The sequence below is a fragment of the Orbicella franksi genome, chromosome 1, assembly GCF_964199315.1.
Source record: "Orbicella franksi chromosome 1, jaOrbFran1.1, whole genome shotgun sequence".
NCBI lineage: Eukaryota > Metazoa > Cnidaria > Anthozoa > Scleractinia > Merulinidae > Orbicella > Orbicella franksi.
The window spans coordinates 42,007,149-42,032,174 of NC_138145.1; the positions used below are offsets into that span (position 1 = coordinate 42,007,149).

At 40.5% G+C, this 25,026-nt stretch overlaps 2 protein-coding genes and 2 pseudogenes across 2 annotated transcripts; 2 read left to right on the plus strand and 2 right to left on the minus strand.

The window, feature by feature from the left end:
- Positions 1-5,946: 5,946 nt before the first annotated feature.
- LOC145484810 (uncharacterized) lies at positions 5,947-6,775 on the plus strand. The gene has a single exon (XM_081463452.1). It carries the CDS (start codon positions 6,014-6,016, stop codon positions 6,773-6,775), a length of 762 nt encoding a protein of 253 aa, XP_081319578.1. The 5' UTR covers positions 5,947-6,013.
- Positions 6,776-7,815: 1,040 nt separating this feature from the next.
- On the minus strand, positions 7,816-9,562 carry LOC145464556 (uncharacterized; annotated as a pseudogene).
- A 1,492-nt stretch (positions 9,563-11,054) lies between these two features.
- LOC145502241 (uncharacterized) lies at positions 11,055-19,613 on the minus strand. Its single transcript, XM_081481526.1, has 6 exons — positions 19,579-19,613; positions 15,035-15,572; positions 13,892-13,965; positions 13,289-13,353; positions 11,951-12,305; positions 11,055-11,200 (listed from the first exon to the last, which is right to left on the minus strand). The coding sequence occupies exons 2-6, from the start codon at positions 15,448-15,450 to the stop codon at positions 11,055-11,057; spliced, it is 1,056 nt and encodes a 351-aa protein (XP_081337652.1). The 5' UTR covers positions 15,451-15,572; positions 19,579-19,613.
- Positions 19,614-23,638: 4,025 nt separating this feature from the next.
- LOC145484645 (uncharacterized) lies at positions 23,639-24,751 on the plus strand (annotated as a pseudogene).
- Positions 24,752-25,026: the final 275 nt, after the last annotated feature.

Sequence of the window (25,026 nt, forward strand, 5' to 3'; positions counted from 1 at the left end):
GTGCTACTGGTTGCTCACTCACTTTTGCAATTGGTAATTTCAACATAGATTCAGAGGAAGCTGGCTCTGGACTGGTATCTTGTTTTGGAGACTTCATTTCCAATTTCCCATCTGTCTGCTGTACAACATTTTCTTCATGGTCTATTAGCTCCAAAGCTGGTGGTCTTTTTTTCCCTTTTGGGAATTTAGCTGGTTCCCTTAACCCTTCCGGCCCCGATTTCTTGATCAAGCACACTAAAGCTTACACAGGCTCTTTCGGCATCCATTTCGGCCTCCATTAATTCTCGTGCATGATTAAGTTCAGTTAATTTACGCTCAAGTTCTTGTTTTCTTTTCAAATGCTCCACATTAAGTTTAGCTAAAGCCATCTGCCCTCATCGAGCCTCAATGCTACCACTACCACTAACATGACTAGATTTCAGTACAGTACTCACGGTTCCGGCGCTCTTCCTTCCAGGTTCGATCTCGAGTTGCCTCACAGGCCTTAGGCTAAATATGGACTCTGACCTAGACAAGCGGCGGAGTCGTTTTATCGCGCAATCCAATTCCATTTTCCTCGCTAATTCCTCGTCGTACATGACCTTAGCTCTCCGTTTTTCAGGTTCTGACTCCACTATTTCCATAAAACACTCGTGAGCATTCACAAATTTCCTCCATATCTCGTCATAAGATGCAAGTTTTGCAGCCAAATCCACCGACAGCAAATTCCTTTCCTCTTCGGTTGATAAAGGCCAAATTTCACCTCTCAGCTTCTTCAATGCTCCAATTAATCCAGCCTTTGATCGCTTTAACTGCTCGGCCTTTTCAGCACGACCCTCTTCTTCATTTCTCCTTCTTGAATACATTTTCAATCGAGCTCCTTTTCCCGCCTCAGGACATGAATGGTTAGACCTGTTTACACAAATATTTCGGCCGATGAAACGAAGCGCCGAGTCCGAAAACTGTCAGTACCGTACTACCTCTCTTTATTTCCTCTCAAAACAAACGCCGAAAACTCACAGCTCACAATGGGCTCAAGCTCAAAAGGCACACATTGACCCCACAGCCTCGGTCGATGAACAAAGTCACAACAACTTGAATAAAACTCTTAGCTTCCATCAAAGGCATACCTGTGTGAATGTATACGTGTGAGGTTTTCTGAAAATTACAAAAAGGTATTAAGTTCCAAATGTTTCTTTGAATAGCAAGGGCGAAATGTTAACTTACCGAACTGTTTGCTTCGAGCTAAACGAACGGCACAATAACAACTTTCTGACAAACTCCTGCGATTCAAAACACTTGCTTACTTGAATACATGGCGACTTAAGACCAATGGTCACGTCACGTGACCGACAAAAATCTCCCAAAGGGAGTCGGGAGTGACAACTTGCACGAACACCTGAAAGTGAAACGGGTTTCGTTATCTGTACTTAATTGCGACACGTAAAAGAAATGATAAGATTTAGAACTCAAGACTAAGCTCAAAATGAAAAACGACTTACCTTTAAAACTAAACGCAGGGGGAAAATAGAGACCACTCTTACAACCGAAATGACTGACCGTACGACACAAGACCACGTGGCTGATTCTCGCAGACAAATAAATAAATAAATAAATCCGGTCATGACATAGTGTGGCTACACAGCTCGTGTAAGCCACACAAAAATGAGTAGTTTTAGGTCCCGTTTACATGGATCCGGACAAATATTTGCACGGACGAATTTTGTTCCTGGACCGGCTGTTAACATGGATCCGTGCAAATTCTGTTAGAGATTGCAGTGGTGTTTACACGGATCCGTGCAAATTTTAGACCAGTTGCGGCATTTGAATGGCTTTTTTACGTCTCTGTTGTGATTGGTTATCGCAAATGTTCTATGCGAATCATGTTGCAGCTGATGCAGTACGCGGCAAATCAAACATGGCGGCAGACAAAAACTTTACGTAGTCTGATGAAGAAACTAATTTGTTCCTACATGTGGTTATAGACTACAAAGCAGGAAAAGCAGGGAAAGGAGTTGATTGGGAAACGGTCAGGAGCAAGTACGAAGACGTAATCAAAATATTTATGGAAAAGTACCCTGATAACGACAAGGAGAAATTTTCCCGAAGTACCACTCGTCTCCTCATATATGTAATCTGCTTTTGTTTGTTTCTTCTGTATGAAATTTAACAAAATGTAACAAACCAGAGACAAAATGTAACAAACCAAAGACAAAATGTAACAACCCAGGGACAAAGTGTAACAAACCAGAGACAAAATGTAACAAACCAGGGACAAAATGTATGAAACCAGAGACAAATGTAACAAACCAGAGACAACATATAACAAACCAGAGACAACATGTAACAAACCAGAGACAACATGTAACAAACCAGGGACAAAATGTAACAAACCAAAGGACAAAATGTAACAAAATAGAGACAAAATGTAACAAACCAGAGACAAATGTAACAAACCAGGGACAAAATGTAACAAAATGTTTCATTTTTGCTAAGCAACCAGACAAAACATAAATAGATTCCAGGCCTTAACCGCGCTATCTGAGAAAAAAAGTTGCACGGTTCAGGTGTTTACACGAGTCCGTACGAAATATGGAACCGTGCCGGTCAAAAAGTTGACCTGCTTTTTTCAGGTCCGAAATTTGCACACTTAGACGTTCAGTTCCGCCGTCCCATGTAAACACATGGTGGAACCGTGCAAGTTTTTGTCCGTGCAAACATTTGTCCGGACCCGTGTAAACGGGGCCTTAGTTTGAAGAAAAATAAATTTCGGTCAATCTATCTGACCTGCTAGCGATCGACGCAGCCACTCCGTTTACGATTCTTAAACGCCTTGAATACGAGTTCTTGAAAAGATTTTTAGTCCAAGGGCGACAGCAGTCATTTTGAAAATTCTCCATCCTTTCAAAAATCCTGGACTTGGAGTGATGTCTTTCGAATAAATGAAAACTTCCTTCAGCAACTGTCCGCCATGTTTACTTGCCGAGATGGCGAAGATTGCGAGCTTGGTAACCAAGCTCTAGCGGGTGAATAAAGCGTCATACGATGAGCTTTTCGACCAATCAGAATGTCCAATTCTTATATGCACCTCTGAAAATTATACGAAAAGCTAGTATATTGCTTGGCACCGGGTGCGCTAACTTCGCCTGCAATTTACTTTCTTGGATGTCGGTTCCCCCTCTTTTTTTTTCATCGATACAATACATAACAAAGACTAGAAGTTTTCTGAGACCTAAGAACAAAATGGGTTCTTCCTGAAATGTGAAAGATAAAAGACGGAAAAGAAAAGCAGTATTTCTTATAGTTATTCTTTTTGGGTAAACTTTAAAAAAAAAAGCCAATATTGGCTTACTGATATCAATTTTAAAAGCAGTACCTCTGAAATGCTCGAGGTTCGTGCAAGCGGTTTTTCTGTAGAGGATTGTGGAGAAATCGTTTCTTCTGCATCATTGGATATAAGTAATGCATTAGTAGACTATACATTTCTCAGCAAAACATTGAAGAAATTTTATATTGTAATGATTACAATTTTTTAGTGCCCGTTACATTTCCTCAGCTCCAGAGTTACCTTGAAAACCACCTTCCAACCTGTTGATACAGGAGGGACCCCCACAGTCAAAGGGGTGGATGGTCTTCTTTTTAAGGGTGATAAAATTTTGGATTTTGGTATAATTATAGCGTACAAGAATGAACGCTAATATTATTTTTTACTCATAACGGTATCTTTTAGGAATGCAAGTTCTACTGTTTTGCCTCTTGTCGGTCACTTATGATACCTTTTAAAAACGTCTCTAGTATATGAAAGCATTCTAAGACAGAGTCATAGCAATCAATTACTGGTCAGCCTGTTTAAAATGGCTTTGTTAGGGGGCAAATACAGCTAGATTCAATTAAAAATTATAAAGTGTAATACAACCTGATTCCTTTAATTCTACACCAGAAGACTCAAAAGCCGCGCCAAAGTCCGAGGATCTCTCTCTCGTCTCTTCTCTGAAAACAAAATCAGGTATTTGTGACGGATTCAAAACATCCTATGCCAGTGTAATTAACTTCTTGCTGGATGTTAAAAAAAAAAGAAAGTGAGGAAGCGAATCCCTGTGCTTCATGACAATTATTAAAAATATGTTAGTGGCTAGTGTTGGTTTATTTCAGTCTGTACCTGTGACCACACAGTCTAACCTTCCACTCACCATTTTGCTCCTCGGCTGCTACTTTTATTAGATTTTTCCGCGTCAACAAATAATTTCATTCATCAGCGAAAGTGACGTTATTTTCGCTCGCTGCTTTTTTTTTCTATTTGTGTTTTGTCATCTGCTGTAAAACAGATCAAGAACCTGCCAACTTTAAGAATACCTATCACTTGTCAACACTGGTTTCTCGGTAAACTTGTTAATTTTGTTTCATTTCTTTTCCCTCGGCAAACCGGAAGCAAAATCTAAACCCTTATGATTACATAGCTGTTTTATTTACATATTCTTAATATGGCCACAAGTTCCCTTCATACAAGAAGTTTTAGGCGTATTAACCTTTCTGTTTTTAGATACAGATAAACTAAAAATAGCTTTGCTGGCCCGAAAAGTCTCCGGGGTTTTCGAAAAACAGGCCCTTTATTACAGCAAGTTAGCCTGACATGAGCCCGCGATTCAATCGAAAATCAGCAGTTGGTTAGCGGTCAACTTCGATAAAATACGTGACCTCGATGAGCTCTAAACTTGAGCCTGTGGTATGGACAAGCGATACTGGTCAGTGGATACCTTGATTTGACAGGTGTCAATTGACCATAACATGGATATCCAATATCAAAGAGAGTGTCTCTGTTAACCTATTAGGGACTTTAAGATCCAGGACGCGACGGCTCTAAGACGCCACCGGAAGTAAAATAGCCTGGCAGAGTGAATAGTGCGCATGGCCAAGGCGTTTTGTCAGTGGCGCTAAGGGTCCGGACGCACTGGACTAACAAAATTTGTTTGGCCCTTCCAAAATTCTCGACAAAATTTGTCTCTGCCAAATTTTCAATTTGTCAAGCGTGGGCGCACTGAGAGACAGCAAAATATTTGTTAACCACAATAACTTGTACATGTACTCGGCTGACTCGGGTGGTTTGCATACAGATGTATTTGGTCGGTTTGCATAGGGATGTACAAATGCTGACAAATCGAACAGTACTTGGCCGCTGGAACGTAAACTTGGGAACAGTAATGGTTATATTCTAGGTAAGGATCGTCATGCAGCATACCGAGGTACGAATCTTCCCTCTTCACCGTTTGATTGCCGCACAAATATGAAATAATTTTGGCAGGCTTTGGACTGAAATACTCCGACTAAAAATAGAGATCAAATTTTCTTGATTGACATTTTCCTTCAAATCATGGCATGTAAATTGACAAATCTGTCAGATTTTACGCCTGACAAAAATTTATCCTGCTCCTAGGCAGGACGACGGCGTCTTTGAAGTTTGGTAAGCCTTGACAAAATTTGGTAGATCTAAAAATCACCGGGCGCACTTGTCTCAGGGAACTGGTGACAGATTTTTTTGCAAAATAAACGAAAATTTGCTCAGTGCGTCCGGGCCCTAAGTCGCGTCGAGAACGTCATTTGGCAAAGTTTGGCGTTGTGTACAGAACGTGAGTATAAAATCGTTTTTTTTTTTGTCCGTGAAAATAATGCTTTGTCTCCCTTAAACCTCTCAGGCTCTCAGTAGAGTTACTTAAAATCTTGGTCCTAGATTGCAATCAATTTGGAAGGCAAAGATGCGACAGTTAAGACATTTTTCATCATATATCACAGGTGATCAGCTGGTTGAAGTCTTTGATCGAAGTATGAAGTATGTCATCCAAGCCAAAACCTCCGTGGTAAATGTCAACTTTGTTTATGTCTATTGGAGTCGGTTGAACAAATCCTCGTATTTTTTACATGTGTTATGTTTGAGAAACATGTGTTATGTGTTATGCTTCGCGGACACTAAACGTGATTTCATTCAGTCGAAGTATTGAATGTAAGCTTACACTCTTGTTATTTTATTTTTAGCTCGGTGATGTTTTGGTCAAACGAGCATGACGTGTTGTTGTGCCGAGAAGTGGTAAATTTAAACCCTTTTACGTCCAAAAAAGGATCCACTCAAAGAAGCGGGATGTGGGAGAAAATAGCTCAAGTTTTGAACGAATGTACCCTACTGAGATTCAGCGTTGACAAGAGGTCGGTTCGCGACCATATGGGGATTCTTGTAAACAAGCATAAAAGGAAGGTCAGAGCCGAGGAGAAGGCATCTGGTATAACGCCCGACGAGCCAAACGAACTGGAAAATCTTTTAGACACTATTATCGCTTTAGAAGAAAGTGCAGATGCTGAATCGCAGGAATTAAGACCAGAGAAAAATGAAAAATGTGAAAACGACCGAGCAAAGGCAGAAGATGCGAGATTAAAAGCCATGGAAAAGCTGTCTGAGACTAGGAAAAGATTAAGTGAGAGCGAAGAGGAAAAACTCAAACGACAGCGAAGAAGTGGAAGTGATGCGATGGAATTTTTAGCAGATAGGGCTAGGATAAATTATGAACTGGAACAACAAGAGTTTGAAATGTTGAAAGAACAGCACGCGTTGGAGAGAGAAAAAATGGAAGCAATGGCCAAACAGCAGCTACAAACACAACAGCAACAAACCGAAATGTTTAAAGTTATGTACCAGCAACAACAGCAAAGCCAACAACAGCTGCTTAACACCCAAATGATGATGATGCAACAACAACAAGAACAGTCAAGGGCAATGATGGCATTATCGGAGAAATTAACCAATAAGTGATCTATGGATTTGTGCATATTTTGCAGTACTGCATATCGTTCCCATAAAATAATTACGTACAATAATTGTACTTTACTGTTATGTATCGGTCAAATCCAAGCTTAAATATCCCCCTTGCATGGAAGAGCAAAATTAATAAATTATGGTCACTCAATTAAAATTCTAGGTGTGGGGGAATTTGATCACCTGAAACGGATCTAGGTTAGGGCATTTGAATGGCTTTTAGTCCTTGGGAGGGGGGAATTTAAACAGCCAATAACTGAAAAGTTCAAATGCCCGGGGAGGATGATTAAGCTTCAATTTGACTGGTACATTAAGTGGCATAAGCCAACATCTAAAACTACACAGTATGAACATTTTGGAGTGGCTTGTGGATAAAAATATTTTAAAAAATACACTCCTTAATTTGCAGGCCCTCGAGATACTCATGACATAAAACCACCTGTTGCATTATATTTTGTTTGAGGAGACTTGTATGTTAGCAACTGTTGCTGAATTGTTAAGTTGAAACTCGGTTGTCACCAGCAGCCAGGAAAAGTTGACTGATGTTGTATATGTGCACAATTGTTGCCAGTTTTTCAAGTGACTAAGAATGTTTTGTTTTATTACTTGAGGGACTTTCCTTGTACCTCTGTTCTCTGTGCAAGTAAGAGGCCCACCTTCCTGGCCATCCGTTGTGTTTTTACATTTCAAACCAATCCACAAAACGTTAATTAAATATGATTTTAAAGGTACTGATTCGTGTGCACCTATATGAGACAAACTATATTTGTTGCATAGATATCTTAGTTAAACCCTTCATATCTATCCCTTTCGCTGATTATTCTTGGTAAAGAAAACATACAGGGAACTTTACTAACCATAGCTAAGTAGAACTACAACCTGTTTCAGTCCAAGAGTCTGGAACTCACAGGGGAAAGGTTAATCACAAAAGGAGATTTTTACCCACAACCCTCTTGTAGAAGCATTTTTGTCACAGGAATTATATATAAAAAAAACTTATATTATTCTCACGAACAGTCCACTGTCACAAAGCCCTGTTAATTAAAATAGTCATTTAACGAAGGTGGATCTAGTCCAAAAAAAATCAGCTGTTGTGTTTGAATAAAGACAAGTTAAAGCATTTCTTAAAATAGAACATACTATGTACATTTTTCTGACTTGACTGAGTCCAATCTTCAAATTCTTTTTAAAATCTAAAAATTTGAAGTAGTTTACAATATCTCCGAATAACCATTCAACTGATGAGCGAACAGCACTCATGGACTCGTTAAACATCTCCATATCTCGTGTTAGAATGCCAAATCTGAAAGGTGCCTGCAAGTGAACCCTGAGTGGGTGTGCTGGATCCCCATATAAACACACATTACTCTACCAACAGGGTCAAATGCAAAGTTTTGTAAATCATCGTACAGTTGGGAGACTGCCAGCATTCCTGCATCGTGCATTCTGCCTTCTAAAAGAAGGAAAGAAGACAGGTTCCACTCTTAAAACAAACTAAGGATATATATTTCATCGTTAATGTTCGCTAAAATCAAGTCATGCAGGCTTCACTTATAACTAGCAGGTAGGGTATATGGCACGAAAACAAGAAATTGAATAGGCTATTATTAATTATTTAAAATAATTTCACCAAAGAATAAGGCAAAAGTAAGAGGCAAGTGAAATGAAAGAAAAATTCCATAAATATGGCATTGAAATGAAAACAGGTTGCTTTGTGAATAGAAAAAAAATCTGGGGCTTACCTACAGGACCACAGATATTAGCAATCAGTCCATTGTGAAGCGTGATGGCCTGGAACTTGAGCGCATGTACGCGCTTGTGGCCATTATAAACAACTCGCTGGTTTGACATCGGCCGACTAATGGGCCGCACAGTTCCGTCTATAAAGCCGAAACAGTTATCAAGGGCTGCTCCTTTAGAGTGGACCGCATCTGCATACGTAGCGATTAAAGGTGGGTTTAAAATACCATGGTTCCACTGTGTAACCTTGTGCCCGTGAGTGTTATATATCCAGTCTGTAACCTCGTTGCTGATCATACTGAGCTCTGGCACCGATCGCCCAAAGATTGGTATCATGTCGGAATAGCGGCATGGATATGCGATTAAGCACGATACAGAGGCCTTCGGTTCCATCACAGATTGTTCCATTAGAGCACTTGAAGATGGGTGGAACTCTTAAGGCTTCAACAAGTAACGCGATATCCCTTTTGTCGACTCGAAAATCAGCTTTGCATTTGGCAGAATTTTTGTTTTCGAGAGAAAATTTCTCGTATACCGAGTGCTTTTGTGGAGCATACGCCTCATAAAGCACTGAAAATTCTTCGTCGTCTATAATTTCTTCCACCAAGCAAGGTAGCAGTAATTCTTCTTCGTCAAAACCTTTCTACAGATTAATGCACTGATTCATCACGTCGCAAATCTTAACTTAAATTTCCCGCGCTTAAAACGCCGTCCTCGTTCCAGGATTTTTCCCGGTCACCGCGTCCTAAAAGCCGTCGCGTCCTGGATCTTAAAGTCCCTATTAGCTGGAGTGCCGCCATCTTGCGCGACTCCGCCGCCGTCGTCGTGCGTACGCGCCCCCGAGCAATACCGCTAGCCATGATAACCATGAGAAAATCAATTCATGGGTTTCCTTTTCTCTCTTATATGAGTACGGGGCTCCACTTAAACATTCTCTCTCTCAAAACTTAAGGAATCAGTAAAAAGTGATGTTGATTGTTAAAGATTATTAGTTATATGATTAGTTATATGTCTTCACACTATTTTAGAATGCAGTTGTTTCATTTCTCTAATGTTATGATTAATTATTCTTTAGTTTAATTCTGTCACATTTCCAAGCCTTATTACTATATTTTCTTTTAAAGCTTATATAATATGTATATAACGTTACTGTGTTATTAGTTGTCACAGCTATTAACTGTGTGTTTCTCCTATATTAGTATTTTATACTCATATGCAAATGTTATCACCTCAGACTTCCCTAACGGCGGTTTTTTATTTCCTTTCTCTTTTTTTCTCTTCCTTTTCTTTTTTTTATGTGTGCATTTGTGCTATCTTGCTGTCACACGACGACATTTTCCAGATTCAACTTTCCCTCAGTTAGCAGATGGTAGTTTCGAGTTATTTTCTTTTTCTGCGTATTTTTCATCTTCCTTTCTCTTTCAATTCTACATCCTTCTACTCAGGATGGTCTTTGAATGCCTAGCAAGGTTTAAAGTGGCATTTACCACGCTATGCACGGCCGTATTGGCAAAAGAGAAGTGTTTCGCCGAAGTAGCAGGATAACGGTAAACACGGTAACTTTGAACGCTTTGTACAAGGTCAATATACTTTGGCCGAAAACTGTTTTCCAGAAACGTGATGTGTATCCCTCCAATGTCTAATTCATCACTGTGACTGCTTTCAAAAGCGTTGAACTTTTGAGAAATAATTATTTTAAAATCAGCTCCAACGCTCCATCTAATTTAGTATGCAATATTTGAAACTTTATTTGTTAATCGCTTCGGCAGTTTTTTTGATGTTTATCGAATGATATTGCATTAAAAGGCCTTTTTCTTCAACACTGTGTAATTTTCTCATTATTTTGCGTTGCGATAGTAATTTCTGAACAGTTTTTTGCGGGGGCTTATTTTCGGCCTGATTTTGCTGCTATCAGACGGAAAAAGTTTGCGGCTCGATATTTTTGGTTTAAAGCGAAACTGAAACAAAAGAAATTCATTTTTAAATAGTATTCGGTAACCTCTACTTGGGAGATAAAAATCGGCCGATTTTATTTTTTAGCCGGAAATCATCGGTCGTTTCTTAGGCGCAGGACCTCTTAACAGTGATGCCAACTGGCTGCCTGGCTCCGCTAGCCCATATGATTATTCCAGGCAGCCAGTACTCTAAATTTATCATTGATATTTTTGCTCATTTAGAATTATAGTGTGAAAGAGTACAAATAAAGATTGTTGTTGCTGTTGTTATTGTTGTTGTTGTTGTTGCAAGCTTGCCAACTAGATGACCAAAACATTTGCTTCAGTCTATACAAGTTTTGTTTCGGACAGAGTTGGCATCTCTCTAGTGCCTTTTCCGGGAGGCAACGAGCTTTCAATGTGGACTAAAACCTATTTCAAGCGTCGTGCTACTGCCGTGCCGAGCTAAATTTAAGAATTAAATTTCAGTTAAGCACGGCAGTAGCAAGACATTTGAAACAATTCAGTTCTGCAGGCTGAATTAAGTTCGGCACGACTACTTAGCACGGCGGTAACGCGACTTGGCTTTAAACGGCGTGCTCTTACCGTGCCGAACTGAATTCAAAGCCTGTTGCATCAGCTGCCGTTGCTTTCTTGCATTTACAATGGTCTTCAGCAAAGCAAACTTCCTCCGATCTTAGGTGCGACTGAATAAAATCACTGCCGTTCTTTTGTCCTGACCCTGACACTGCCGGGACAAATTTATTTGAGCTCGGCACGGCAGTAGCACGACGTTTGGACTAGGCCCAAGTGTCTTCCCGATTGTTATCCAGGGTGCTTACCATTTGGCAAAAGAATCCGGAAATTTGGGTTGAAAGTCAAATGGAACAGTAATTTTCCGGAAAATACGTTCGGAAATTGTAGACTACCTCTAGAGGTAGTCCTCTTTTTCCGTTCGGAACGGAACGGCGGAAATTTCCCTACCATTTGGTAAATTTTCCAGTTTCCAGTCTCTCATCAGCCGAAAACAATTACGAGAAATCGAATTGCAAACGGTAAGCGCCATCTCGTTCGGTTGGTGTGCTGATTTTGGAAAAACCCTTGCCATTATACAACGGTCACCCCAACCGGGTTATTCTGACAAATGGTAAGCACCACCAATCGCGCAATTGTTACAATTCGTTAAGAGCTTCAATCGTAATTAGGGCGCGTAGCAATGACGACAGCGACACCGAGGACGACGCCTTCAGTATAAAAAGTTGATATATACTTTACCGAATTAAGCAATTATCCAGATCTAGTAACTATACCTATCGGTCTAAAAACCTGCTCAGGATAAATATGCAATGAAATCGTTTAATTCCAAAAGGAAATCCAATGAATTATCCGTCGCGGTTCACGTTCTCCAAAGTACCCAGAATTTGGTCATTTCACGTTGTTGCTTTGCAAGGGACGCCTAAGAAATGTACAAAGATTTTTAATGCACGTGCAGACCCACCGTTCTGTTCATTAAACCTTTTGATTGGCGACGCTCTCGTTCGCGTTACCGTCGTAGTTTGAATAAGTCGCGCCTGCGATATGGAAACTTTCTGCGACGGAACCGAACATTCAAATTTTCTTTTATTGTCTAAGAAATACCCTTTCGTTGAACTTTTTTCGGAAATATTGTTTAAAAGTTTACATTGTTGTGAAATCAAGGAAAGGTCGCAATACCGGCTGATCGATCCAGCAACACGGTCGATGGAATTTACACAAAATATGTCACTTATAGTGAAACAGAAGAGTATAAGGACGTAAACCTGCCTTGATATAGAAGAAGCTGGCGCCAAGGGCCTCGGGGTCACTTTTCTGAACTGAAAAGGGAAGAAAACAATAGTTAAAAACGGTGGTTGAAGTAAGCAAGTAAGTAATTTATTTAACGTCAATAACACTGAGCCAGGGTGCTTAACAATAATAACTGCTAATAAAATCTATGAAGTGAAGAGTAACTTGAAGTTGGGTTAATTAAATAAGATTTAAGGAGTATACTGCACCAAAATGTGTGCAAAAAATACTGTTTCATTAAAGAAAACACCCTGGATGCTCTCCTACCCCCTCTCCCCCTCCTGCCCTTTTCAGCAGCATGTCTACATCCACCACTATACTGAAGAGAATTTAATAAAGAGGGGAAGTTTATTTCAAGTTCTAATGGTGAATAACGAGAAGATAAATGAGACGAAAAAAAGGAACAGCACAGCTCATCTTCAGCAATTGCCTAAACTCATCTATTAATAGGCCATAATTCTAACTTGTCCCTGGGGCTTGAGGGAATAAAACAAAAACAATAATAATTATGCATCCTTCAGTGACCTCGATGTGATTTGTTTTATTTTATTCACTAGGCCTCGGAGCTAAGTTAGAATTTTAATATATCGAAAATGGCCCATTGGCATGGAAAGGGTCTGTCTGTCACACCCTATTTAAGGACTTTTGTCGCCATTGCTACTGCGCATCCTAACTGTGCACGTAATTCATGTCGTAACATCACGCCACGTTACACACCAAGCAAGCGCTAAGGAAGTAATATGAGCAAGTATAGGGCTTGGCAACGGGTGCGCAAACTTAGCCTGCAATTTACTCTCTTGAATGTCGGTTCCCCCTCTTTTCCTTTCATAGATACAATACATAACAATGACTAGAAGTTTTGTCGAGACCTAAGAACAAAATGGGTTCTTCCTGAAATGTGAAAGTTAAAAGACGGAAAAGAAAAGCAGTAGTTCTTATAGTTATTCTTTTGGGGCAAACTTTGATTTATTGAGAAGTAGTGACTTACAGATATCAATTTTAAAAGCAGTACCTCAAAAATTCTCGAGAATTGAGTAGGTCGTTCTTCTGTAGAGGATTCTGGAGAAATAGTGTCTTCTGCATCATTAGATATAAGCAATGCATTAGTAGACTAAACATTTCTCAGCAAAACATTAAAAGAAATTTTTATTGCAATGATTACAAATTTTTTAGTGACCGTTACATTTTCTCAGCTCCATAATTGGCTTGAAAACCACCTTCCAGCTTGTTGATGCAGGAGGGACTCCCACAGTCAAAGGGGTGGATGGTCTTCTTTTTAAGGGTGATAAAATTTGGATTTTGCTATAATTATAGTGTACAGGAATGAACGCTAATATCTTTACTTAAAGGGTATCTTTTAGGAATGCAAGTTCTACTGTATTGTCGGTTGTCGATCACTTATGATATGTTTTAAAAACGTCTCTAGTTTTTTTTTACATATTTAAGGTAGACGGCCGGGCCCCCTTGCGGGGAGTGCAATGCCCGCCGTCTCTAGTATATGAAAGCATTCTATGACAGAGTCATAGCAATCAATTACTAGTCATTCTATTTTAAATGGCTTTTTTAGGGGGCAAATACAGCTAGATTCAATTAAAATTATAAAATGTAATACAACCTGATTCCTTTAATTCTACACCAGAAGACTCAGAAGCCGCGCTAAAGTCCGAGGATCTCTCCATCATTTCTTTTCTGAAAACAAACTCAGATATTTGTGACGGATTCAAAGCATCCTATGCCAGTGTAATCAACTTCTTGACTGGATGTAAAAACAAGAGAAAATGAAGGAACGGATCTTGAGATCTTAAATGGCTTCCTCTCTGTCAACTGCAACCTCGTTCCCAGGGCTTTTCACTTTGGAATTGGGAGGCAATTTCAAAGGTAAAAGCCCTGGGAACGAGGTTGATGTCAACTGATATAGCCTGCCGAACAGGCGGATTAGCGGCGCAGAGAGCGAAACGCGATTCACGAACGCGGAGCGCGAACACAAGCGCTAACGTGGTCGCTGTCCGAGCTCGTGTATCGCGTTTAGCGCTCATTCCCGCTAATCCGCCTGTTCGGCAGGCTACCACTGATATGGAGTTCAAATGAGAATGTAACATTCGCGTCACTAACACTAGCTATTACAAAAACACCAAATACCGTTTAGTTCGCTCCCTGCTTCCCCTGCGAGCATGATTGACAACTCTAGTTCCCACTGTCCACAAGTAGTTTTTCACTCATTGCAAAATTTTCATTTTTTCCTCCAATTCCTTTTGGAACTTTACCGGTTTGTAATTACCAAGGCCATGCGTGATTTTGTTGCTAGTACATTCAAGCCTAATCACTTTTGATTGGTATCCGGCTTATATGACGTTCAAATGCTCTATCGGAATCGAGATATAAACCAACGATGGCTTTAAAAATACCAGCAGACATTTCGTCCAGGGGGACTCCCATTTAAAAAGGACGGGGGTTCTCGACGTACCTTTTAGGGGTTAAAAAATAGGTTTTGGTACCTGTTAGGGTGTTCAGCCTCATAAGGTCCACAGTGGGAGCTTTTTCGGTACCTGTTAGGGTACAGAGCAGAACAAGATAAGACGGGAAGTATTTAATTATATATATACACTAAGTGCTGTTCTCTCACCGCATCTAACTGACGTTCTCATTGGTTGTCTCTTCGCTACAAGAAACTGGCTACATTCAAATTGGTCTCGCTATTCCACGCAGGATACAATTCAAGTCATCAGCTTTACTGTTATCAGCTTGCGGGATATCTTACCTCATCTCAGACTCCATATCGTACACAGTAACGGTTACTTCCAACTTGTCTTTAAATCCAATTTTTGAAAATTCCTCTTGAAATCTTTGCTTTACTATCCCTGTCACAAAAGTATCCACAAATGCCAGAAACCTCTCTTTTGTATGAAAGCACAAGTCTACAAGAACAGAAGATGGTCTTATAGACAGGACTCTATCCGCCAAACCTGCCAAGGCGTTTCTCACTGCAGTCTCAACACCCTCCGGGTTTCTTTGGTACAAAGTTGCTAATGTTACGATACCGGCGCCTACCACTCCAGCTGCCAACCAGGGCCTGTCAATTTTGACATTAACGTATATTCGTCCGGCTGCACAACCAACTTCCAACTCAAGAGCAGGTCTATGTCCTGCAGCCTCTGGAAGAGGGTCCTCTGCCATCAGCTTGCAATATAATTACTCTTTATCGACACCAGTAACCGAATGTTTCTGTTTACTGACTCGTACTGGTTATGAAATCTCGCTTGCTGCCATTAACAGGTTGGATTTCCCCCTTCTTGATACTGAAACCACAAATGAAATCTCGAATAAGAAAAGTCATGAGAACATGAAAAAGTATAATATTAAACTACCCAGAGGGAATAAAAAGTAAGAGAGTTTTTCACCACAATTGCTACTAATCTCGCAATCTGATTGGCTAATTTGCCATTTTCGATAAGAGTCCAGACAACGTTGCTTGTATCAATGTGTCGCGCTCTTGGCCACGCTCTGGAAAAAACATTTTCTTGCGCCTCGTGAGTCCACAACATTTTGACCACTGTGATGACGCATGTCTTTGTCGATAAGAGTACAGACCACGCTAAACCACATTCAATTTGTTAAATTCCTTATACAAGCCTTATTCCAAATGTAACCCATCTCATATTATTTTTAGGTCACTCCCAGATTTGGAAATTCCAGGTGGGTCTAGAAACAGCAAATCCTGAGACGCGATTTCGCTCACGTGGACAGTCCAAGCACACTACGTCATACATCAAACGCGCGCGCTGAGGAAGAAATATAAGCAATTATTATATGGCTAGCTCCGTGAGCGGGCGAGATGAATCAAATCCTGCGCTGTGATTGGCTACCCGAGCGGGCAAGATGGAGCTATCTTGCCCGCTCGGGACTACCCGCAGTGTCCCGCGAGAAAAATTTCCCCGAAAGCCATATAATAAATCCTTTATTGACCAAGCTTGTTCGGTCAAGATGGCTGGATATTGGCCTCGTTCTTTTTTCGCGTGTTTTTGGACCTCGACTCCGTCTCGGTCCATAAACACGCAAAAAAAGAACTTGGTCAATATCCAGCCATCTTGACCTCACACTTGGTCAATAACCCATACTTATTATATAGCTAGCTCCGCGAGCGGGCGAGATGAATCAAATCCTGCGCTGTGATTGGCTACCCGAGCGGGCAAGATGGAGCTATCTTGCCCGCTCGGGACTACCCGCCGTGTCCCGCGAGAAAAATTTCCCCGAAAGCAATATAATAAATCCTTTATTGACCAAGCTTGTTCGGCCAAGATGGCTGGATATTGGCCTCGTTCTTTTTTTGCGAGTTTATCGACCTCGACTCCGTCTCGGTCCATGAACTCGCAAAAAAAGAACTTGGCCAATATCCGGCCATCTTGACCTCACACTTGGTCAATAACCCATATGTATAGGACTTGGTACCGGGTGCGCTAACTTTGCCTGTAATTTACTCTCTTGGATGCTCGTTGACCCCCATTTTTCTTTCCGTAGAACAATTCCTTTCCCAATTTTAACGAAAAATAGGAAAAACATGTCCGTTTCAAAACAAGTTACAGATATTTAGCTTTTCTTTCGTGTGTTCTTGGAATGTGGACGGTCAAGGCTATTAGTTTTTTGTCAAAGGCCTATTCTACCTCAAGGAACAACATAAGCTCCAAAAGTTTACTTGATATACTTAATTGTGCTGAATTGAATACTTTTAGAAGATCTAAATTTCACTAAGGAAGCCTTTTTATGGCCGATAGCATGGTCTTCAACGCGCCTAATGTCAAAAATGAACAGGGTGACTCCCCATTTGTTTTGGCTTTTTAGCAAAGGTTGATTTTTACCTTACTTCATGGTAAGTTTTAAAACAATCTGGGAACATTTTGGGCGTGAACGTCCTTAAGAGCCAGTTCCTGTAAATACCGAGAATGAGATGACAGTCGCGAAATTTTCGATTTCTTTATATTTTGCCCAAATAACCTCTATAGTGAGTTGTTTTCGAAAATACCATTCAAAGGTCCTGAAGCGCTTTAGTTTTTTCGAAATCGAGGAAAGTTTGAAAATCGCCAATCAAGCTGCCTGACGCCGCCAAAAATGGCCGAAAATTGTGCATTTTCTTTTCGCTCGTACAGATCAACGCGATGATATCTATCAATATACTTTGGGTAGTTCACAGTGCATGTCTTGCTGTTTCTAAAGCATTAGTTTGATTAGCAAAAGCCCCAAGTTTAATAATATTCTAGGCCGATACAAGTACCTTCATCGAAGCTCATAAGCGAAATGGCTAATTTTAGCTAATTTCAATACCATCAAAAGCCCACTGGTACGGCCCGAAAAAACTAACCCGTCGAGAGACATAAACGTGTGGTACACTTTTGTAAATTCGTCATTCGTGAAACCAACATGGAACTTAGCCAGCTACCTTCATCAAGAACAAAAATAAGCGAATGGAAACCTTTTTCGTCAATAAGGATACTTGTAAACTGTTTTTTTTTTTTTACCCCTTTAGATTAACCACGTGATTAAGTTTTGCAAACAGTTGCAGTTAAATCAAAATAGACGCTGCTTTTGGTACATTGTAATGTTATGCAAATTTATTTCGATCACCGGTACGCGCATATCGCCCGAAACTGATTTTCCTTCCGCCTACTGTTTCTTTTTGAAGGTTACAACTGTAGCATACATTATTCGTTCAATATCGACAGTTTCGATTTTTGTGGAACACTCATGGCACGTGAAGTTCAACTAGCGATGAATAGATTATAGTCTGCCTTAAAATTATTTTTAATTAATTAAGTATTAACTTGTACTGGACAAACATTTTCCAGGAGATGCATTTGAACTGTTGGCGACACTCAGAATTCAATTTCAGATCGCCAACACTTGTAACAAATATTTCTAGAGACAATAAAGATTTGACCAGCGACCCCGCAAGACAGCGCGCGCGTCGCCAAATGTTTTTAAATTTTGTGTTTGTATTTGTTTACACTGTCATCAGAGGTCGAGCAGTCCGAACTAGTTTAGACAAGAAACTCGATGCCGAAGAGTTTCTATTTCTATCTCGTGGAAAAACTATTTTTTTTGTATTGACGTATTTTTGTATTATTTTTCTTTGTATTGACGTAATGAATTGAATAAAGATATCACACTCGTGTACCCACACTTTTAGGTCTGATTGTGAAGAACGAAATCTGGGAATAAAGGACAGTCACGTAATTAAAGTGACGGTGAACGACTGGAAGGAATTGATTACTCTTCTTAGTTGCTAGCCTTCACTCATTGCAGTCACTTTCATTTTTCTTCCTTTTTTCCTTTTTTTATGCTTTTGTTTTGTTTCTATTTTCCGAGCTGATACCAGTTTATTTTTGTTTGATTTGATTTTTTAAAATTTAATTTTACATATTTTTCGCGTAATTATGATAATTATTCGATGTTCCGGGATGTTCCGGAATGTTCCGGGATGTTCCGGAATGTTCCATGTTCCTGGTTTTTATCGACGGCCACTTACCTCATCAGTTAGGTTCGGCGCATAAATGGAGCGGCGTTTGGAACGGGCCTAAGTGCTGTAATCCGAGAAGTTAAATAAACCAGTTTGTTACTGGATTCTGTAAGGGAACAACCCTGCTCTGCACTGACACTCCTTACGTCCTCCTTCCCTTCGGCAGCATTTTGTACCATTTAGGTAAACTAGTTGTATAATTAATTTTTCGTCCGCGGAAAGCAATACTCGATGCGTGACGGAAGGTTGTTGTCTAAAGTTTAATTAGAAACTGTCGCTTTCAAGTTTGATTATAAACTTTTCAAACTTTACTCGCTGGCTTCAACCTTTGATTTTCATGCGTGTTCGTTGTATTAAGAATTTTTTTTTCTTTCTCGGCAATAGGGTGGAAAGATTTGCAATACCCACTGGATAGCGGGAGGATTTTGCAGTTGGTCATCTTGCATATTTAATTATACGCGACATGAAAAGGCGCGTAAAGCAAATTTTCTTACAAAACATTTTCAAAGTTTCGCAAATTTCGCTAGTACAAACCGGAGGAGTGAAAAAGAAAAGCAAACTTCTATTTTGCAAAAGCAATGTGCTATATATACAAAGCAAGCGTCCGTGAACATGTGAAGTAATAACTGTCATGCGTGTTGCAAATTTATCTTTAAAGGACAAGGATAGACATTCGTGCATGCAATAACACAAGTTCACGACGTCGAGCGATGTCACGAATATGTACCGGCACCGGATACCCTCAGAAATGTCGAGATTGCATTCAAAATAAGAAAGAAAACTTACGCACTTACCTTCAAACTTATATGCTCGGTGGGTGGGTAAACACGTATTTTTTGGTCAGTGGTAGTAGGACATAAAATACTGGAAGTGGAAAATAGACGATTTGCATAGTGGCGTCAATTGACCACAACTACCAGACTCCCTCACTTTGTCTCTTCCTTATGCTAATCAGGGCAATTGTTATTTAAACCCCTCTGGGAATTCAAAATGTAAATAATAAAGAAAAAAAGAAAGGAATCTGGCAGTTGAAGTCAAATGATGACAACGTGCAAATCTGCTAATCTGACTTTGAAACAAAGTGACACTCATGATAACACTGCGAAGAATTTAATTAGCGTTTATAGTAGAAAAGATTCCGCCTAATGTATGTAGCACAAAATGCCAATTTAATGAGCTCACGAGTTGCACCAGACCTCTTTCTTTGTGGCCGTTTTTCTCTTCAATCATGAGCTGCGCCACACAGGTATATGGAAAGTGCAAGAGTCACTGCGGCGGATCGAAAAAAATTCAGTAAGCGCCGTTGTTGCAAAAGCGCAGGCATATTCTAGTGTATTTTTTTTGTCCGCTGCATCTTGAGAAGAGTCTAAATTAAAAGAAGGCGCTGCACGGGGTCCAGAAGGGACCCAGTATGGAATTCAGAAGGGGTTTAAGGGGGTCCATGTTTTGTATCCTCCTCCGTGCAAACTTTTGCCAAAAGGATTTTGGCAAAATTGAATTATTTCTACCAGTGAAAATTCGATTAAGTCGTGTCTTTCTGTTACCATATATAATAGCCGGAGAATGGAGATTTTTTTTTTTATTATGTAATAGGCAACAACTTCCAGGTGTGTGCCAAAGTATATAAAAAAAACTTGGGAAAAAATATTTACAAAATTATAACAAATTGAACAAATTTAAGATGAAAGGTGTTGAGGAAACCTTAACAATTTAGAAGTAAACTTAAGGCTGGTTTTCACTAGCGACGGAGTCGTAGTTGGAGTCATAATCAGAAGCGTAGAGTGATACGAAGTAGTGAAAATCAAACCGACAGAGTCGGAAGCAGAACACCCATTTCGCTTACGACTCCGTCGCTTACGATCCAGTGGAAACTAGATTGTCGGAGTTGGAAGCAGAAGCGGAAGAATAAACCAATTACAATGCTCCATTCTGGGCCTTGTGATTGGTTGGTTCTTCCGCTTCTGCTTCCTACTCCGACAATATGTTTTCACTAGATCATAAGCGACGGAGTCGTAAACGGAATCGGAAGAAATGGAAACGTTCTGATTCTTCCGACTCCGATTCCGTCGAGTTTATGACGTCGGATTCAAATAAACCCCGGGTCTACAAGGCCAAATCTTCAATACATAATCGAAGTGTTAACTGGACAAAATACAGTACCTAGTACTTAAACTGTGCCAAATTAAGGGGAATGTTTTTTTTTGTACCTTCACCCCCCGGGGGGGTACTCCCTTAATTGGGTTATGTAAATATGTGCGGTCCCAAAGGGTATGGTTTTTCAGCCGTTTTGGCCAGAAATAGGATATCGATTTTGGCCATTTTGGTCCTAAATAGGGTATGGTTTTAGCATTATAGTCTTGAACTGGGTATGTTTTTACAAGAAGCTACTTTTTCATCATTATCGCTAAGACCATCAACAAAAGCCCTTCATAAATTATGTTCAGGGCAACTTCACCAGCCGCAACGGTCATAAATAGGGTATCGACTTTTTGGTCCGGTCATAAACTGGGTAAGGAAAATCACAGAGTTTGGTCGTAGATAGGGTAAACGGGCCACACACTGACCCTGGTTGCTCAGATACAAAAACATTTAATTTCAGCTTCAGAAAACCCGGATGTAGTAGATGCCAAAATTAGTAAGGAGTAGCTGGACCATTTCGGACTCGACCTTTCTACCCATTTCGGATTTCTCCATTAGGTGTTGTTCCAAAAACGACTCCTGGGGAATTTAGATCGATTCACCACTTATCTTATCCCAGGGGTTCTTCTGTTAATTATGGCATCTCTCCAGACCATACTAGTTTTTCCTATGCGACTATTGCATATGCCATTCGCCACATTAAAGCTGCAGGTCGTGGGTGTTTTTTAGCCTAATAAAATAGAGGGCAAAATTACTGAATACTGATTGGGTCAATGAAGAGGGTATTTTTTCTCAATTTTGCTCGTGAAGAGGGCAACATTACTCGCTCACGATTGGTCCTCAGGTTGCTTAGCAACAGCTTATGCTACCGAGAAGTTGTTACTAAAAATTTTCTGTAACAATGGTGTCTCGTTTCGAGATAGTTGACGAGGAATATATCGAAGAATTAAAAGACAAGAGCGAAAACGAAGACACCAGGAAAACCACGGAGTACTGGAAGAAGGTTTTCAAAAAGTGGGCGAATGAGAGAAACTTTCAAGCAAATTTAGAAGAGTACGAGAGCGCTGTCCTCGACCAAACACTGTCGCAGTTTTATGCCGAGTTACGAAAAGAAAACGGGGATGACTCGGCGAGCCCGACTGCCTGGAAGTAATGCAGGCATCACTGGAGAGATATCTAAAATTAAAAGCCTATCCAAAGTCCATCATCCGAGATAGGGAGTTTCTTAACTTCAGAAAAGTCCTGGAAGGGAAGGCCAGGAAACTGCGAGAGCAGGGCAAAGGAAAGCGACCAAACCGATCCAGAAGTTTGACAAAAGAAGAGGAAGAAGTCCTCTGACAGAACGCTGGCCAGCTTGGAGGAGGAACTCCACGAGCTCTACTTAACACCATGTGGTGGCTGCTCACTCAGCACTTCGGCCTACGAGGGCGACAAGAACGCCACCAAATGAAAGTTGAAGATTTCACTTTACAACGCGACGACGAAGGAAACGAATTTTCTAACTTTTGCCGAAGGTCCAACTAAGACGAGAGAGGGAGGACTTAGCGTGAAAACCAGACTAGTCACCCCCAAAATGTTTGCCACAGGGAATGAGGAAAGGTGTTCCGTCATGTTGTTCAAACGATATCTGGGGAAACGACCAAGCGAAATGAAGAGGAGCGGTCCGTTTCTATACCTCACTGTCATCGAGAAGCCGGTTTCAAGCGTTTGGTACAAGAAAACCCCAATGGGAAAGAACACCATAAACATAATCGTGAAAACATGAAAAAGAACTCACCGCTTAAGGATCGGTGTCCCGAGAAGAATTTGACCAACCATAGTGCACGAAAAACCGTGGTAAAGAAGCTGAAAAGTTCTGGTATCCCGAAGTGTGAAATATAGAATATCACAGGCCACGCATCTGCCAACGGGCTTGACGAGTACGATTCAGGAGACGAACGAGAGCAGCAGATCATTTCACGAGCCGTTGACAACACTGGTCCTGCTCCTTCAAGAGACGCTTTAGGTCAACTTTATCTTCCAAATTCCACTGCATCTTTGTGTACCCCGACCATGTTTACAATTTCAGTCACTGCAGCGTCACCTTGAACATCGCTGGGAATGATGCCGTTCAGAAGAGCACAAGTGATATAAGGAGATGATACAAGCGTATCTTCATCGAAGAATCAGATTCTAATTGATCTGAAAGCGTCTTGGACGTTTTAACTTTGTTTAGAACAGCACTAACTTTACATTTTCAAAGTTGAAATTTTGTTAGCAGGTCTGGTCGTCAATGTCCTGGTGTCTTTGTGCAAAAATAAAATTTCATTCAGCTCATTCGTGCGTTTGTGGCGATTGATTCTTTGTCAACATTAAATGGCTTCCTATGACCGATTACTCAAGAGCGCATTCAGAAATTTTTTCCTCTATTTCATTGACAAGTAATCGCAATGGGTCCTTCTAAAATTAAGAATTAATATTACTCGTGTTTTCAGAAGTTGCTGAAATTGTCCTCGTCGCTGTGCGACTCAGGCAATTTCAGCAACTTCTGAAAACACGCGTGATATTAATCCTTAATTTTACTCGGCCCCATGCGATTACCTATACAAAACCGATGAGAAAAATGCTTTTAGGATTATCCCCCTTCATCCTCTGGATTATAGTTTACTTGGTATGAGATGGAGGAATTTGTATTATTATACGATCGGTGCACGCCTATGGGGTGCTCTGGTAGCTGTAAAACATTTGAAACCCTTAGTACTGCAATGGAGTGGATTGCTCAGAATAAACTGAGGATTAGTCATATTATTCATTTACTCGATGATTTTCTTATTATCACTCAGTCTCAATCATTATGCCAGGATCAGTTACATTTATTCTTTGACCTGTGTTCATACTTTGACATTCCCATAGCACCAGAGAAAACATGTGGTCCTGCTATAACATTATCCTTTGCTGGAATCGAATTGGATTCTGCTTCTTTTGAGGCTCGTTTGCCTCTGGACAAAATTGATAAATGTCTCACTCTGATTTCTGACTTTCTTACTCGTAAGAAGGTGACAATGAAAGAAATCCAATCGTTAACGGGCATGCTAAATTTTGCTTGTTCTGTAGTTGTCCCAGGTAGAGCCTTTTGGCGTAGATTAATTGATCTCACTGTTGGGATTCATTCGCTATATCATTATGTTAGGATAAATCGAGAGGTCAAAGCTGTCTTGAAGCTTTGGCAGTCTCTTTGGACCGGTTTCAATGGCAGGTCCTTCTTTCTTGAGGACTTTTGGGATAGTTCAGACAAATTGGAGCTATATACCGATGCCGCTGGTTCATTGGGTTTTGGAGCAGTTTCTGGCAGTAAATGGTGCAATGGGAAATGGCCTGATAATTGGTTACACCAGAACATTGCTATGCTTGAGTGTTATCCAATCGTTCTTAGTTTATATCTGTGGTGTCATCAAATGCAAAACCGTTGTATCCTGTTTCTGACAGATGATGAGGCACTCGTTTACGTGATTAATAAGCGGTTCTGCGAGGACAAGAATTTGATATTTTTTGTTAGAAAATTAGTGCTGGTCTATTTACAAAACAACATACTTTTTAAGGCCAAACATGTTAGGGGTGTTCATAACACTCTAGCAGACCCTCTGTCTTGATTACAGGTGGATACATTCAAGCATTTTGCACCAGTCCTTATGGAACGGGAGCCAACAGACACTCCTGTGCATCTGCAGCCTCAGAATTGGCGCCTGTAATTTCCACACTATTGCCTGCAACCTTCCTCACTTCCAACTTATCAACGGGCATGGAAGCTATTTTCGCAATTTTTACATGTGATGCTAACTGACATTTCTACTACCCTGCCCATTTCACCCCCTGTTTTGGCACTTTTTATTGCATACATGTATGATCGTCATTATGTTCCTTCCACAGCGAGCACTTATGTCTCGGCTTTAGGCTACTGCCACAAGCTCTCAGGTTTTCCTGCTCAAGGGGTATGGAAAGCTTGGGTCTCGTCTAGATAGTCGACTGTCAATTACCCTACCAATTCTACATAGAATTTTGGAATCTTCGGTTCAGATGTGTCATACACCATGTGAAAGTTGCTTATTTCAGGCCATGTGCTCACT